This window comes from Drosophila rhopaloa, unplaced genomic scaffold (genome assembly GCF_018152115.1).
Source record: "Drosophila rhopaloa isolate 14029-0021.01 unplaced genomic scaffold, ASM1815211v1 contig_167, whole genome shotgun sequence".
In the NCBI taxonomy this organism is placed as follows: domain Eukaryota; kingdom Metazoa; phylum Arthropoda; class Insecta; order Diptera; family Drosophilidae; genus Drosophila; species Drosophila rhopaloa.
Genome location: NW_025335047.1, coordinates 5,361,075 through 5,379,887, shown reverse-complemented (window position 1 = coordinate 5,379,887; position 18,813 = coordinate 5,361,075). Strand labels below are relative to the sequence as shown.

The 18,813-nt window shown below is 42.1% G+C and overlaps 1 protein-coding gene across 6 annotated transcripts in view; it reads left to right on the top strand.

The window, feature by feature from the left end:
- LOC108045712 (hemicentin-2) overlaps positions 1–18,813 on the top strand; it is a 75,869-nt gene that overhangs the window by 48,675 nt on the left and 8,381 nt on the right. For 5 of the 6 annotated variants that reach the window (XM_044458675.1, XM_044458677.1, XM_044458676.1 and 2 more), the window contains exons 13-14: positions 1,034–1,067; positions 2,404–2,653. In XM_044458675.1, coding sequence (XP_044314610.1) covers positions 1,034–1,067; positions 2,404–2,653 — 284 coding nt within the window. Of the gene's footprint in view, positions 1–1,033; positions 1,068–2,403; positions 2,654–11,617; positions 11,902–18,813 lie in introns of those variants that run through there. The other variant, XM_044458678.1, reaches the window with a different exon arrangement.

Below are 18,813 nucleotides of genomic sequence, written 5' to 3'. Positions count from 1 at the left end.
TCCCCCCGCAGGCCGCTGTCACACTAATTGCAAAAACACAAAAACTTGCCAGCTCACAAAGCATTGAAATGCGAGAAGGAGGCGGTCATGGCGGAAAAAATGGCTGCCAGGATGGATGCGTCTCTTTTTCGCTTTGTGTGTGTGTTGTGTTGGCTCTGTTCTTTTTTTTCGCCCAGCCATTCTCCTTGAAACTCGAAACTCAAATAAATCTCATAAAATATTCATTAGCGTCCAACGCCTGCGGTCAGTCTCCGTTTCCTGTTTGCCCCCTGCCAACCCCCTGCGCACACAAAAGGGTTAAGGGTTTCGAGTCAGCTTTTTGTTAGCTGCTGCGCCAACATTTTCATCTCTACGCCTTTCTGCGGAAAAGAGCTTTAATCCAGTTCGCGCACTGCCTAATTAGAAATCAAAACGCAGACAAAAAGCGGTGGAAACTTTTTGCAATTGTAAAACAATTTGCAAAAGAGCAAGGGAAACTTTGGCATTGCTGAAGGACATTTGAGCCATTCCTGCACACATCTGTAAACACTTTACAGGCTGAGCCCCAGCCACCTAATCGCAATTTCTCAGTTGTCAATCGAGCTGTCAATTTGACTGCTTGACGGGCTGACTGAATGCTGCAGCTGGCTTCCAGAGTTGTCAAATACCGTTTGACAGATCTCTCAAGTGCGACCCGATACTATAGCAAATATATCTCTCGAGCTGGGAAGCCTTCACCCCTTCGATATCCATCAAAATTAGCAAGCACCTCCTCGGGAATTTACACGTTCCTCGCAATCAATAAGTCCTTGGCTCATTTATCAAGGCTGCAAGGGCGAATTTGAAAATAGAAAAATACATATCTGTCTGTCTGTCTAGCTGTCTGTTTGTAAATTGCCAGCGGTATTTTCACAGCTAATTTCTTCTATTCTACAACCAGACACAGCCACCACACCCTTCAAAGAATAATGGGTGGAATTTATATTCCTGAATATTGCAAGCTCTAATATGAAACCTCACCTTTCTCTTTCCTTTCACTTCTCGCATGGCACAGGTTCCACGGGCTATAAATCATCGGATAAAGACAGGTAAGTTGAAGCGTAATACGTACACACCCTTTCCCTACCAACACATACACACGCTCACGCGCTCACACATACACTCACACACAGAGAAAGGACAGTAGATAAATGACCATTTTGATATATTTTTATGCAGCCGCATCCTGCAGCCAACAGGTGGCGCTGGCGTGCCAATTTATGCACCCCTACTGGCCGAATACAGGAACTCACTCGCATACGTAGAGCATTGGAACAATGAAAAATGTTTTCCACCGTGTGTGTGTGTGTGTGTGTGTGGGACATAAAATATTATACATTTTTCATTTATTCAATATGCACCGACGAACGAATATTTTTGTTTGTCCAAGAAAAAGCTGAAATACCCTTTCAAAAGCGGAAAAAGTAATCCATGTTTGAAAGGGATTAGTTAATGGAAAAAAATATTTCTAGAGCATCAACGATATAAAATTGTAAAAGTTAAGCCACAACATTTCATAGCCAAACATTTAAGTTTTTTCATAACGAAGTTGGTTTGATTGAGACTTTTACTAGGGTTTAGTGAGGACTTTTACAAAAGGTATATTTTTTGATATTTAAAAGTTAAAGAGTTTTACCATTCTATATTTGCCCGTCCGACTGTACCAACAAAAATATCTCCAAACTATAAGGGAAATATAAACATATTGTTAAAAGTAGTATAATACATATTAGAATCAATAACACTTATAAGAATCTTTCAAATGCTGTATACCCTTTAAGTCCGAAGGGTATGTGAATAATGCTTTGTTTTCCAATAGCAGCATATCGGAAAAGAGGGGTACAACCTATAGCTCATTGTTGTTGCTCTCCGTGCAAGCTCTCACCCAAAAATATGAGTTATGGGCGGTTGTTTGGCCATTCGCCTCTTTCCAACCTTTGGTTCCTCTTGTTTAGGAGTTTAAAATTGCTATGTTTTGTTTATCAAACTATGCACAAGCCAGTTCAAAGCCCCAATGAATGGATCAATATGAAAAAGGGAACGGAAATGGGTTTAGAATTTCCGCTTCAAGTACATTCTGAACACATTTCCACAAATTCGTTTTGTAGGCTCATCTCAAGAGTGAATTGATAGAGGGGAGTGAAAGGCAAGGGAAATATCTAATTTCCTAAACCCCAAGTAAACAGTGGCCTGCGGCGAGGCGAGGCAGCGACAAAAACTAAATAGATATTCAGATATGCGTGAGGGATACAATTTGCCAATCAGCGATAGCAGCCAAAGAACCACCCAACCACTTAGCCACCACCCACACAATTGTCACTTGGGCAAACAATTTTCGATAACGATTTGGTCTCGCCTCTTCTCTTTTCCTGTCTTTGCCCGCAGCGAGAAAGCTGATTTGAAATCACGCTCGGATAGCACGAGTGGCCCTCAAGGTGATTCGATTTACACCACGCCCGCGGGCTTCCATCATCACCAGCAGCAGCAGCAGCAGCAGCAACAACAGCAGCAGCAGCAACAGCAGCAGCAGCAGCAACAACAGCAGGCAGCGGCGGCAGCAGCAGCCGCTCTACACGCCGCATCTCAACATCCGCAGCAACAGTATCCGGGACATGGATCGCCGGAGGCAATGAAGGTACGCATGGCTGCAATGATATTACAACCGCCCACTAGGGTCTAGCAGGCAATTGACACCAATAACAGCGAATCCAAGACGCAACACGAACTAACTAACCAACAGACGACACCGAACGAACAGCAACTGGATGACAGTAGTAATGTAAGCCACAATAATAACAACCACAAAATCAGTTCCACATCGACGACTACTGCCCTGACCAATAGCGATAACAACAACACCTCAGAGGTGTTGGCCAAAACCAGTAGCGACAGCAGCAACAACAGCAACAGTGAGGGCAATAGTTCGCTGACTAGCAGCAAGAGTAGCAAGCGGGATCTGGAGAACAATATGAATAGGGAGATAAAGCCGGTGACGGCGTCCAAGTTGCTCCACCTGAACGTGTCGGGTGTGGAGCCGGATCCTTTGCCCGTGGGTCCTTTGACGCCCGAGGAGACGCAGGTCCTTCTGCAGAAGCTGAGCATAAACAATCCGTTCTATCGCTTCCGCAAGCAGAGCAACTCCTTGAAGGAGCTGCGGCGAAGGGCGATCCTTCCCACGGTCCGATCCCGATCCGAAACGGATCTGGGCCCAGTGGCTGGCCAGGAAGCACTACCACACCAGCAGCAGCACAGTGAAGCCAAAGTTGTAGTTGTACTAGGAAGTAAGCAGCAGGAAGTAGCCATAAGTAGGCCTAGGAGTAGCGTTAGCCTTAAGACTAGATCCGTAAGCAGCCTGATGAGCAGTCCCTCCGCCAATCAGACGGGAGACAGCTCCACGGTGATCACGAATCCTTTCTCTATATTCCACGACGATGAGATCCTTACGCTGAGCGTTAACACGCGCCTGCGTAATGCGGGAAATGCCAGGAGTTCCAGACCCCAGCGACAGGGTCGGGGTTTAAGGAGACTCTTCGAGTCCAATCGGAGTCAAAACCCCCCCTCCGAACATCACTATCTGCATGGGGTGCCAGTAAGGCGCTTCGAACGGCAGGACTTTGACAATGATCCTGGGGACTTACTAGGCCGCAGGACGAACACCTCGAGTGGCAAGCCAAAGCGATCGAAGGCCATCTTCAAGCAACTGTCTCTACGAAAGCTGCACCATCGAGCAGGTGTGGAGGATCCACCTTCGTTGCCCAAGCTCAAGCTGAGCTATCCTAACAGGACGCACAGCATCCAGAGCATGAGGGCCTCAGGCGGCGGGGGCTATGACATCCAGCACACCACTGCCTACCATCCAAGACTTAACCACTCCACGTCGCCGGTGACCAAGGCCAATTACTTCGAGCGACTGCAAGCGAAGACGCGGCAGGGAATCCAGAAGATACGCGACAAGTGCCGGAACTTCAAGACGACCACTGGCGAGGGAGGCTCCTTGGGCGGCTCCGAGTTCAGTGGCTTCCACACCCTGGCCAAGGACGAGAGCTTCCGCTTCATCAGCGACCGGGCACACATCTCCAGCTACGAGTCCCGCTGCAAACAGGCCACCATCTACAAGAGCTACAAGTCGGAGATCGATCTCAGCAAGAATCTGCACTACCTGGATGCCTATTTGGAGCAGAACTTCGATCACCAGCTGAGCACGACCAAGCAATCGGCCCACTCTGTAGGTCGCGTTAGTGGAGCCCAGCGAAGAGCTCTGGCCAAGCAGCCTGATCCTGCCCCAGAGACTCCTCGTCGGCCGCGGCACAAGAGAAGTCAATCGCAGGCGGCGAACTTTGGTGCCAACTATGAGAACCTCGGAACCCTGCCCATTGCGTCCAAGTCGAAGGTCCGGCCCCCCGCCCTCAACTCGGACTCGATGAGCAGCTCCGACTATGCCTCCGTGTTCAGTGGGCCCACCACCAACCGCCAGGAGCCGGAGGAGGAGCCTAAGGACTTCAAACTGCGATACGAGCACCCGGACAAAATGTGCGAGTACTACTTTGACAACCTAACGAGCTATGCTCTGGCTTTGGAGGAAAGTGAGGACTTGCTGCTGGCGGAAAGCGCCAAATCAGCGAGATTCTTTTACGACGACGAAGAGGATGATGACGATGAGGTCGCGGAGGCGGAGGCGGCAGCGGCCAAAGGACTAGGTGAAACGGAGGAGGCGGCTGGCGGTGGCAGGCCGGATTACATGGCCCGCGACATACGCATTCGCGTCAGCGTGAACGAGTGCGAAGACGCTGATTGGCATCAGCCGGCGAGTGCGACATCGTATAATGAGAATCTGGCCGAGAGCACATTCTACCAGTCGCTCAATCAGCACTTGCAGCGCCAGGAGGTTGGCGACGAGCTCGGGATGGAGGACCAGGCGAACCTCCTGGTGGGCGGAGGAGGAGGAGGAGTAGCTGTAGCGGGCGGCGAGAGCTACCTGGAGCACTTCCAGCGACAGCGGAGCAGGCACTACGAGAGGGCCACGAATCCCACGCTCTATCAGCGCAGTGAGCTCTACGGATTTGGCAGGACTGTCGGCGAGGAGCAGCCTGATGTGGCCAGACAGCGACGGGCGGATCTCATGGAGGCCCACTACGCCCGCAGCTATCAGACGGGGGGCACCAGTCGGGGAAAGGGCAGGCCGAGGCAGGGCCATGGACTGGAGATGGGACGACAGCAGGCAGCAATCCCGGCTGCAACAGCAACCGCAATGCCAGCTGCAACAGGCAGTGTCATCAATTTGGCGCTGCCGGCACAAAGCTCCGATGTTCTGTATGCCACCAGCAGCAAGCAGCAGATAACGATGCCAACGCCAACCGCAGGGTCACAGTTCCATCAGCCAAAGCCAGAGGCTGTGGCAGTGGCATTAGGTGAAGGAGCAACGGGAGCAACATCAGCAGCAGGAGCAGCAGCAGCAACATCGGTCCCTGGCAGCTCAGCCGGAAATGCAAACAATCGCTATATGCTGGAGAATTTGCGCAAATACTATGCGAATCAGCAGCAACACCCGCCCGCGCACTCGGTCAACTCCTCCTCGTTGTCCAACTCCTCCTCGTCGAACTCATCAATGTCACAGCAACAACACCAACAGCAGCTAAAGCTCAATCTGAACCTGCAACCCACCGCGCCCAAAGTGCAGCAACAACATTTGGGCAACCGCCGAAACTCGAGCACCTCGAATGCCTCCTCGACCGCCGACAACTTTGACACCTTCATAACGTTGCGCAATGCCACGGCAAATACGAGCACGGATTATATGGCCAAAAAGCAGCAGCAGCAGCAACATCGTCGTGGGAAGCAGCAGCAGCAGCAGCAACATCAGCAACCGCTCACCTCCGCTCTGAACTACTACGGACACGCGGCCACGCCCACCCTGACTCCCGCCCTCGCCTACAATGGCAAATTAACGGCCACCGCAATGTTGTCACAAGTAAATTTAAGCAGAGCTGCCGCAGCGGCAGCGGCAACATCGTCGTCCAGTGGAGCGGCAACGGCAATGGCAACGGCAACGGCAACAACTGGCCCACTGCTGCCGCATCAGCAACATTCGAGGTCCACGTCCAAGGGAGAGGGTTTCATCCTGGAATACGAGTGTTAGCAATCGATCGGGGAGGAGGAGGAGGGATGGCTAGTTGTTTCTTTCTCGTTTGCTATTTGTTTGCCTTGCCAAAAATTACAATTACAAATTGGCACATTTGCTTCTACGCTGATTAGGACTCGTCGTGTGTACAGATATAAAGAGTATGTAATATAAGCAGTGAAGGAGGAGAGGAGTTGGAGGAGTTGGAGGAGCCAATTATTCGTATCATATCAGAGAAAAGGGGGATAGTTAAATCGTTTGCATAGGAAGATGCTTATCCACTTGATTATGTTAGGAGATAAATTAACGTAAACTACGACAATAATGCAACAATTCAATTAAAGTTGACAAAGATATGGATAACGATACAGAACTTGCAACTCGTATAGCATACATTTATTAGTCACAATCTTAGCGAAGGACACATACATTGAAGCAGCATAAATCAAATTTATAGTTAAATCAATTAAACATCCATGTTAAGCGTTCTCCTAAATGTATATGTGTATGTATATCCGTAAAGTGTATATGTACGTAAGCGACCCATACTGTGTACTGCATCCTATAAAGATAAAGAGTTTTTCAAACGTACTTTAAACTCCAGTTTAGTTAATCGCCGGCCCAGTTCTTGCTTTTGATTCTCATTTTACAAATCAAACTCGTGCAAAGTTACTACACAAGTACCGTAGAGTACATAACTACAAATAAATAAATAACTATCTACGCTTGAATTTAAGTAAAAGTTTGGAATATGAAACTCTTGCCGAAGTTTGTGGAATTGTAAAGGGAAAAAAACCAAGCACTCACGAGATTCCATTCGATTAAACGAACCGAAAAATTAGCTTGCCATGAAAAGGCATAATTTTGTTAAACGAATTTGACTTGCTGAGTAAACTTTTGAGTTATTCCCATTGTAAATAAAACTAGCTATTACCGAGCAAGCCTGCTGAGTGCCATCAGCGATCGCCATTAATGAGTGTGCACGGTGCGTATGCGCAATATTTTCTCATTACAAGAATCGGGGTGTCGGTGTGTTCGCAACCACATAAATATTTGTACGGCGGCCGAAAAAGGAAATTCACGCACACACACTGAAGGGTCACAAACAAGCCGATTGCTTTGGGACGCCGCATACACACACTCCACTCCATATATAAAAACAGCAAATGGGGAAAAAGAAACACAGGCAACGCGGCGAATGTGCAATGTATTTCATTTCCATGCCACAACGCCGTCTGGGGGCCTCCATGCAATTATCTGTGTGCGCGCAATTTATCTCATTTGCGGTTGAGTTATTTCCGACTGCAGCAAATAATGCTGCCAGCCAACGTCCAGATCGCATTGGTCTGCATCTGTGACTGTGTGTGTGTGTCCTGCCTTATTTTTTGTGCTCCAGGACCCCCTGGCACCCATCGAACAACCTCCCTCGCCCCCCCTTTCGTATGCCGCAACACACTTTTCCGCTTAATTTACTGGCAGGCGGCAGCTGCCTTCGCTGCATTGTCAGTTGACAACAGCAATTGCTGCATAATGCATGCCCAGGACTCTGTGTAAGTTCTCCTGTCAACGTTCCTGTCCTCTCCTCTTTGGATGTGTGTGTGTGTGTGTGATGGCCAGGCTTAATGCCTCATGCCGCCTCAATGGCTGTTTGCTCGCTCGCAACAACAATAATTCATTGGCTGCTTTATGGCTGACCATCAACTTATCGGCACAGTCGCCGCCTCCCATCTGTCGCTCTTCCTGAAACATATAAATTAATAAAAGTCAAATTAAAATTACATACTTTGATGACAACGGAGCGTAGCGATTGGAATGGAGATGGAAATTAAGTTGGGGACAGGGAGACAAGTATCTTATCATTAACAGCGATCGTTGACTTGGTCGGCTTGCTCGGCTATAAATCTCTCTGATGGTAGATATGTACCTTGATTAAATATGGCAAGTGTTCAATAGCTTTTACTTCACCTGAGCTTGAGTTTTAGTTGTGTTATGTTACGCTGTTGACCAGTAAATGAAATGCAATCCGATTACTTGATATATATTATATAAACGAATAAATTTTCCATTTCTGTGCAGTGACCAAAAGGCAGCTTACTCTAAGATTTCGCCAGTTTGTTTCTAATTTGGATGCAGATATTTTATTGAGAAGCTAGATTTTAGTTACCGACTGAGGACAGACCCAAACCATGTACTGCTACCGACACAGACAACCAACCACACACTCGATTTGAAAACCTGTGTTCAGGACAAAAACTGCCGCCAAGCGTGCATTTTGTACAACTTGAATTTTTTCCACCTTTCTATATATTTCTATATACCTATACACATATATACTTATAATGCCTAAGCCCTATGTTCGTGTGTTTACGTTTATTTACGTTTAAGTAATGCAAGAAGAAGGAAACCAAAAAAAATATGACAAAACAAGCGGCCCCTGGCCGAGTTTACTTACTTAAGTACTTACGATATATATATATAGCATTTTCTACATCACACAAACACACACATATATATACCAGTACAGTACCTATTGATACATACAGCGTATGTATGTGTAGGTGATCTTGAACGCATTCATTATGTTTTACGTTAACATGCTAATGCTCATTTAGTTTACATTATGTATATGTATGTATAACTTATGTTAATGATGTTACTACTACTACAAAATACTACTACCAAAATTTATTCGATTCGATTAGTTTTCCTTTTCGATATGAGATTGAGATTCCCGAAGGTGCAACAATTATATTGTAATACTCAAAACAAAACAAAAAAAAAAAAAAAAAAAACCAAAAGTAATATACTCTACACCAAGCGGAATGTTTTCCTTGCCCGCCCCTCAAAAGAACCATGTAAAGCATTAAATCAAAGCAAATAATCCAGTAATCAGTAATCCAGTACTCCAGTAATGCTGTAATGCTGTAATCCAGTAACCAACTGTCTGTGCTCGATGCATTTTGTGCAACTCAAAACAATTCCAGTTACGTTCCCCAACATTTTCGGTTTAGTTCGGTTTGTTTTACTTTTTCGGTTTTCGGTTTCTGTTTCGGTTAGTGTTTTTGTTACTGTTTCTGTTACTGTTTAGTTTTTGTTCCCATTTCCGTTTCCGTTTGTCATTGTATTTGTGTTTGTGTTTGTGTCTCCGTCCAACACACACTTTTGTATATGACAGTGTTTAGCAACAACAAGAGTCATGCGATTTGAGTCGGCAATGCGAATTCCATAATCAAGTTTTTATTGCCTGCTTTTGGGCGCGCGCGTGTCGAAAATATTTACACTTTCATTTTGTCCAACATGCAACGTTAGCTTGTCGTGTGTTTGTCTGCCTGCTTGTTTGATTAACAACCTGCAACATGTTTTGGTCTTATCTTTTTGCCCCTCTTTCGGTTTTTCATTCTGGCCATTCCTCGTTTTTTTTTATTTGGCTCTTGTCTTGGCTGGAACGCAGCCAAACTGAGAATGTAACCGCAACGAATGTGAATTGCTATAACCTGATTTTTGTGTGTTTTTACTATATATATCTCTTTCTCTCTCACACTCTGTTTGCCTCTCGTTAAAACCTTATTCGTGTTGTTCTTGTTATGATTTTGCCTTGCTTCCTGCCATCCGTGATTATTTTTATTGCTCCAGGTACATACATCAAATTTTACTACTTGTTTACTACTTACAATATACACTTTGTGCGTGCATATATGAGGAGGTTGTTTCCTTGCTTCGCATTTTGTGTGGCTGTGTGTGTGTGTTGTTACCAATTTGATCCGAAAGTTTCCTTTGCGTTTTAATTAACCACAGAGCAGAGAAAGCAGACAGGCGGATTGAAGTCGGCCGACAGCCCAGAATAAATACCATTATCTTTTGCATACTTCTGCATTTGTTTACGCTCCCGATGCGAACCAAGCCAAGGCGAAACAAAACTCATAAATAAAAGGCCCAGACACGCACCACAAACTGTCAGTGCATAAATCACAAGCAACTTGCAACTTCTGGCCGACAAATGGCCCGAACCGACTCGAATTGGCCAAAACTTTTGGCCCATCCGTCTGCTGGAACAAACATTTCCATGCAATTTGTTAAGCGCAGCGTAATTTGGCCGAATCAACTGTGTGCACCATTTAACAATTTAGCGCGCCCTTTGCCGAAAGCAAACATTGCAAGATGAAAGCAAGTTTAAGTTTAGACAAGCCAAGAAAAATCGGGCAAGGTTCTGGTGAAACTTTTGCTAATCTCATAATCCAATTAGATGCTGCCACAACACTTTGATGCAACATATATTCCTGGGAATCAGCCTTGAGAGCCACTTGCTGAGTTTCAAAAAGTCCTGTGGGTTGCGCAATGCAAAATTAACGATTGAGTATCTTGCTAACGAGTTGGCCAAATCCAAATCCACTTCAACCTTGGCAGGTATTTCACTTAGCTATCTCCTTTTGGCCAGCACACACACCCATTCACCCCCTGAAAAACACACCATCACAGGCACACGCATGATTGCACTCGAAATGCTCACCTTCACAAATGCAAAAGCACCCGTTAACACCCACGAGAAAATGGCTTTAAGATCAAGCAAAAATAGTCTTAAATTGAATTTGAAATAAAATTAATTCGCTTGAGAGATAAACATGAATTTATTTCCTTGAAGTGGGCTTCAATCTTTCCACCCACGAATATCTTCACACATTTCACGGATTGTGGGCTAAAAAGAATTTCTGCGCAATTATGGCAGTTAATTACAAGTAATTAAGGACGTAGATGAGCTATTCGACTCATTCAGCCATCCATCCATCCAACCCACTACTCGATAGCCCGAATAATTCGCATCGGGGCGCAAACAAATCAGAAAACAGTGCAAATAATAACAATAATAACACCATTACCACAACAGCAATCATCATAATGCGTAATTTTTATAATTTCATTCCGCCGTCAGTCATAAAATTGGTTTGCATTCATGGTCCAGCAATAAATAAATGCGTATATTGTGAAACAGAATTCTCTTTAAAATGTATTCGCACAGAAATTAATTAAAGTCAAAAGAAAAAATGTATCGAAAAATCGCTTTATTTAATTAATAAAATTAATAATCACAAGGGAAGCACGGAAATCGAAAAAAGAGCAAATGCGCCTCATTTATTTTACAATTTTCGAATCTTTTACCGGCACGTTGTTTGGAACACATTCATTTATCGCAATTCAGTTTTAATTCACGTTCCTTATTTGTTTTGCGTGCGAGGCAAAGAGTAACAATTTGTGGAAAGTATTTAATTTCGTTTATTTTGCCAAACTTATTTGTATGGTATGATCAAAGTTTCCCATCTGTGTGTAACCGATTTTCGGTTTAGTGGCTCTGAGCTTGATTATTTGTTTTGATTTGTATGTTCAATGTTCATTATATACCTAATACCACATCTTTTGTATTTTGTGTGTTATTTTTATACCAAACTAAGTATTAAGAAAACCTACATTTATCCCCCTTCCGTTTAGTTGAAGGTCAAAATATACGAAACCGAGCGTTTGCAGACGCCAATTAGAATTCAAATAACGAAGTCGAGCCAAGATCTGGCTGGGCCGAAAGACGAGAGCGATACTTGATCCAAGTCGAAATGATTTCGTTGGGCCTCAATTAAATGCAATGTATAAATGTATGCACCTTGTATTAATTTATTTTAATGTACAATAAATTTATTAATATTAATCATAGTCTTTATTTTAGCAAAACCAATCGATTTTATTTCAATAAAATGAATCTGATTTTTGTAATCCCATTATGTTTATGTTTTTTTATTCATTTTTACTAACTCTTGCAACTCTGGTACTCTAAAGTTTTACTCACCCCTTGTCGAGTTTAAAATCTTGCACCAAGTTCTTCAAATTTTCATTTACGTTTGGGATGGTGTCCCCTAATTTAGTCGAAAAACATATCCAGCAGGTCGCGATATTCGTATTTTAGTATTACAAATCCCTTAACATATTTTAAACTTAGAAAGTAAATTAAAATTTGATAAAAACTTCTCAAAAATACACTTTTACGAAATGAAGTTCTGACCTAGCCATGTTTTTTATTAGTTTAAACCCCTCGAATTTCATCTGGAGCTTAGGTTGTTAATCCCTGACATATTACCCAATTACAACGTAATACAAAAATCAATGAATTATTCCTTGATCATTAGAATAGAATAGAAACTTAAATTACCGTCCCTGCAGAAAAAGTTAGTTTAACTAGCCCATAACTTTATAGTCTCAACTCCTTTCCGTAAACCAACCAACTCACATACGTATGTAACCAATTAGTTTTAAATATCGATTATATTTTCAATTTTCGCTCTAGCTCTGTCTCGTGTTTGTGGCATTTTGTCTCTTTTGTTTTACTTCATTTTTAGCAATCTTCATGGAATTGTTTAAGCAAGAAAACTGAAACAAAACCCCGGCAAACAAATAAGTTATATAAATATTTATACAATAATTATTAATAATGCAGAGCAAGTAATTTATAGAAAATGCGAAAAACAAATGATAAAAAAAAAAACGCATACCAATGAAGGGAAGAGAAAGCATAAGTAACACATTATGAATGAAACAAATTTATAACGAATAAAAACAATTTAATTGCGAATGCGTGTGTGCGTGTTAATATTTATTCATACTCGTATTCACATGTATTCAGTTTTGTGTGTGCCTTAATACTTTTGCAGTTGAGTTTCCCATTAATATTGCATTGGGCATTATTATTAATATTGATTTCGTTCATTGTATTCCCACTTTGTCGCTGTGTGTGTGTGTGTGCGTTAGTACGTGTGTGTGTGCCATGTGCCTTGTGCAAACGTTTGGATAATTTTCTCTTTGTATGTATGGATGGATATGGAACAATAAAACATGTTACTCAATCACACACACGCACACTGACCACTTGGCATATGCTTCAATTTGAATTTGAATATGACTTTGAATGCGAAACCTTTTTAAGTAATGTCTGTGATTTGTGTTAACCGAACTTAGTACTAATCATTCACCAATTTCCACGTATGAGATTCTTTCAAGCGGTTCCGAAAACAACCAGTGAACGCCACCGGAAACAAGCGAGGATTCGGCTACAGAAAAGCTTTCAGAATCAAGAACATTCAAAAATCTAAATCTAGTGGAAGCAGTAAAAAAAACAAAAAGTCCTGCCAAAGTACTTAACGATTTTTAAGTTGAAGCCAAGTCGAAGTTTTTAAAGACCATTCGAAGTAATTTTGGTTTAAGTGTGTTTTAATTTTCATTACGTGGACTTGGTGAGCAAACCCCACCCAGCCAGAAAACCCCTCGTCTTGCTCCTCTCTCTCACTCTCTCTGTCTCTTGTCTCTCTCTCTCTATATATATATATATACGCATACTTGTAAATTGTTTAATTGATATGGATTGATTGATTGATGACTGACCTTGAATATATATATAAAATCCACCTATACCGACATGTATACCTTATATTAATGAATATGAATATTTATGTAAAGGATTACATTTTACTTTATCTTTTGATGAACTTTCGATGATGTAATAATAAGCGAATGAACTGAATTGAATTTTTTTCTTTGATATTTATACCTCCAAGCATACACACACACAGTCACACCCGCAAATACATATACAAAAATATATCTCTATACGTATATATCCTGCCGGAAGTTGCTGCCGTTCGTTCCTCGTTCGTTCGCTCGCTCGTTCGCTCGCTGATTGATGATTGATGATCGTGGTTTGCCAATTACAATACTACCTATATATGCTATATACTCCCCACTCACACTCTACCAAATTTCGATGAGCTGAGTCATGATTTGTTATGTGGTGCAAGCGGCATTCGAACGTTTTATTGGAGTTTTACTTTCAACTCATTTTCGTTTCGATACTTGTGTCCAATATATCTACATATACACAATATATATAAATAAATATTAACCTAAACGATGAATTATCCAACAATCTAGCCACTAGTGTACGCTTCATCCAGTGCATAATGTAATGTTAAACTGAATGTCTTTCTTGTGATAACCAAAGAAAAGTCCCCACAGAAAAACCGAAACTCTAACTTCATCTAACACACCTGACACCTCTCTCGAACAAAAAAAAATACTATAGAACACTCGAACACACTCTCTCCACGACATTCCATACATTTTCCAGACCTTTGCTCCCTGATCATGGCACACACTGCGCATACTTGATATCAACAATTCTTTTGCACTGACGCGAAACAGATGCCACTGAAAAACTCATTATAAATTAATTAAGCAAGCAATTAATAATTTCACGTTCAATTTAAGTTTGTAAATGAATTACCGTTCCCCCAACACCGCCCACCACCCACTTGCACCAGAGACAAGAGCAAAAAAAAAAAATCTAGCTACACGCCCACCCAAAACCACGCATCCTTACCACCAATTCCCGTTAACTGAAAATTTTTTCAACACTTTTGTTGTCGTAGCCTCTAAGCCAGGCATAATTACCCGTGCACTTTAACACCCTCAGCCCCTTAGAGCTTCAGATGTGCACCGCCAACCCCAAAAGTAATTTACATATGGCAACAAGCAACTTCGCTTTAGCTTTATTTTTTCATGTTGTTGATAACTAGTTTGGAGAGAGAAAAAGTTTTCTAAATGTACGTACATACTTTTTTGCGTTTCACTTAATTGCAATTTTAAACATTTTTAGCTAGCAAAAAACATTAACATAAATTGACTGAAATTGAATTAAGCATTTCACCTGCGGCCATAAATGAAAATTATAATTTTATATTATTCTCCATCCATCCCACTACTATCTATCTGTCTCTCTCTCTCTCTCTCTATCTCTCTGTGTCTCTATCTGTCTCGTTTCTGTCGCCCGTTCGTTGTTGTGCTATATTAAAAGCTGTTTTTTTGCATTGGCAAACGTTCATTTCGCTTTTGTTATCAGTATTTATAAGTTTTCTAGTGCATTATTATTTCACCAGACTTTCTCTCTGTCACCCAATCTGCACCAATCTTGCACAAAAATACAAACAAATAAAAAGCTCGTTGCACTCAGCACCATTTTGATTGAAAACTTTTGAATGGTATTTATAGAGTAGGCAGAAAAGATTTTCCAGCTCGAAAAAATGCGCCTTGTGAGCTCTCAAACAAAAAGCAAGTCGAATTTAAGCGAAACAGCGTAAGTACTGAGGAAGTTCCTCTGAAGAATTCTATAAATATCGTATTCTGTTTAACATTCAACTGAAGACGCTTAAGTGCGTAGTGACCTGATTCTGGCCTGATATGATTTATTCCCCTCGATGGTTGACTCCTACGTCATTGCCTTCTTATGGCCTCGTTAGTTGTGAGCCTTTCCTTCAACGACGCTTTAATGGCTCATTGCATTGACAAACACACGTCGACATACTGACAAACAGACAAACGTTCTCGAGTCGAGAAAAGAACATATAATGCTGGGACATTAATATTATTATATCTTTTGCCGGACTTCTTTTGCCTCCTCGTACGCCATTTGCCTGCTGCTTCTTGAGCGTGGGAAAAGGCATTTCGGAAAATGCTGAGGAAAATCATTATCCAGTTCAATGGGGACAAGCACTACTTGTACCCTATAAAATATAAAATTTATGAGTTGTCTTATCGACCAGTTTTATATGTTTAATAACATATGAAAATTAATATTTTGTTATCACATTTACCGAGGTAATGAAAAATTTAAAATAACTTTTTTTTTAATTGAAGGCTTATAAATTTATTTGGAATATTAATATTAGTCATTTATACGAACTTTTATGTTACTGTACATGACGGGCTGATTAAGAAAGATATATTCACACATTTTTTGTGGCCGATTTGCCAATGAATATTTATATAAAAATTTTTCACCACAAAAACTAAATGAGAACTATTTGTTATTTATACCGCGCCTATGGTACTTAATTTTTTTATTTCGAAAGTTTTTATTTGTTGATATTATTTTATAACAACAAACAAAATGACCTAATTAATATTCATCTTGTAGTGACAACACCAAGATTGCAAACATTACAACAGTATACATTAGTTTATTAATCTATCGAAGGAATTTATTCAAGCTCTTGTCTTTTGAAATACTTGTGAGTTCAATGAGGTACATGTAGTTTACTTCGCTGTCATAAATAAATTGTATTATTTTTATCCTTCGTTGTTTCCGTCTGAGAGGTTCCGAATCTTCGTGGCACTGGAAGAGGGGTATGCAGATTTTATTGTATTTCGTTATAAGTTCAATGCACCATAAATTTCCAAAAATGGATTTATGTTGCACTGCCGCCCTTTCTTCAGCTCCACCTCCTCTCTCGAGGCCATAATTTATTGCGTGTGCATTTCCGCTCCGAGTTTATTGAGTCAGTCGATGCAATTCCCGTCGCCTTAAAGAGTTTAATTCAGCCATTTGGCAATGAGCTCTGTCTGAAATGCAGAAAACAATTTGAAAGCCAGAAGAGTTCACGTGGCGGCAGGAAAGTTTACTTCTGGGCCACAGGCCACGGGAACAAAACAACTCGGAGACCATAAATTCCTGCAGCTGCTGCAGCTGCTGCAGCCACTTTTGACACCACCGCCCATCGCCCATCGCCCACCGCCGCCCACTTCCCACTTTCAACTAATGACAAGCCCCGCAAAATGAAGAAACAATGCGCGCATAAATTACCCTCAAGGCGGTGCCCGAAATTGCATAGCAATGGCTTGGAAGCGAAAACTAAACGCAGTGGCAAAAAGAATCTCAACTGACAGTGGGGAAAAAGGGTGGTGGGGAAGGGGGGGAAGGGGGAAAATGCCTGGTGCAGTGGGATTAAGGAAAACAATGGCGCATCAAATTACAGCTAACAACAAACAGCGAGTCGAACTCGCCTTGGCAGACAACTGCCACGCCCATCGACCGAACTTTGCATTGTCGTGGTTCGGTTTTTGTTTCAAAGTGCCACACGCCGTATACGCAATTTGCTGCCATGTGTTTGCCCGTCTGTGTTTGAGTTTGTGTTTGCCTGTGTATATTGTCTATTGTAATTTAGCGCTATTATTAAAAATCCTTTATGACGCCTGGCAGCAGCAGCAGCAACAGCAGCAGCCGCCGCTCAGATTTCAGTAAACGCATTCTGTGCGCTCTAATTGCGCCATTAAAAGATGACAAACAAAATCCTCCGTTCTACCGATTCCAGACTCTAGACTCCAGACTCCGCCCAAACCACAGATTTTGGTTCGAGCCTTAGTCCATAGTCTTATAAGGCTGCGAAGACAATGGCGACGAACAACGACGAAAGGCGAAAGGCATTTAATATGCTTTTTATGCGTTGCCGTAACCGGCTCCTCCGCTCCTCAGCTCCTCTACCATCTACTCCTTGCCCCCAGTTTTTTTTCGGCACTTTAGCGCGGATGTCATAAATGGCATGCTCCATGGAAAAGTAAAGTTTCCGCCGGCTGTACCACTATAAATGTAATTTATGTGTGCGTGCATGGCTCTGTGTTTGCAGGTGCATTTTATTTTTTAATATGCTCCGGGCAAACACAACGCATGAAATTTGAATTTTACGGGCTCGCTTCTCGCCTTCCCTTTTTGTCGGTTGGCCAAGTAAAATAGTAAATATACACAACTAGTGGCCGTATAACTAACTCAAACACGCATCCGCACACACGCCCCCTTTCCTCTACTTTTTCACCTTTCGGCATCATCGCATCTGTGTGTGCGTAAGCGGCGCTTAATATAGTCATTTTTTTACATAGCTTGTTAATGCACGGAATTAAATTGTTAGCGTTAGGATAACTTTTTGACTTAAACATTGAATTATCAAACAGATTAAAGGCTGTGCAGTTAGTTCCATTGTTCCGAAATATCTCCTTACAACGTTAGCGGATTGATACGATAATAAGCCATAAACTTTTGAAAACATGTGGATTATAAAATAAATATTATAATTAATCTTGTGGTGATCGTTGAATAAGGTACAGGTCAACCGTTGTTTCAAAATAAATAACCTTTTTCAGGGCATTATTATGTTTAATAAGTTGATGATTTTTCACAAAAAAGTTACATTACAGATTTGTAAGTCTCAGAATGAATGGAAACATTTAGAGTAAGGAGCCATATCTTACTAGAATGGCCCATTTTCCCAAGACTTAAGATATGGGAATCTTAAAAATTAACAGTTTCATTAATCTCCTTGAAGAAACGGCCAATATTTCCAATAGAAAATTCAAAACAACATCACAGAGACCATTGAGCTTAATAATAAACTAGAACAAATGATAAACTTATTTCTATCACTGCCCAAGTTATTCCATCCCTTTGGAAATTCACTTTCAACCGCAAAAATGTGCCGTGTTTGGATTTCCCTTTTCTCCGTTTATGCGGCCTTATTGAAAAATTAAACTTGTAATAAAATTTAATGACTTGGCGGTTTTTAATAAAAAGCACCAACGCCTTAACCAACAGAAGCGAGAGAAAATGCCCACAATTTAAGCGCAAATTTGTGTCCATAATCACAATTTTGGTACCTTTTTTCCATTGCTTTCGCCTGTGCGGTAATGACCACACAGAAAATGTGGGCTTGCCCTCGACCTCTAACTTGGCGCGGTGCGTGCAATAAAAAGTAACGAGGCTGTTAACATTAAGGCAAACGTTTGCCTTTCACTTCGGTCAAGAAGTCAGACGGAGGAGGCTG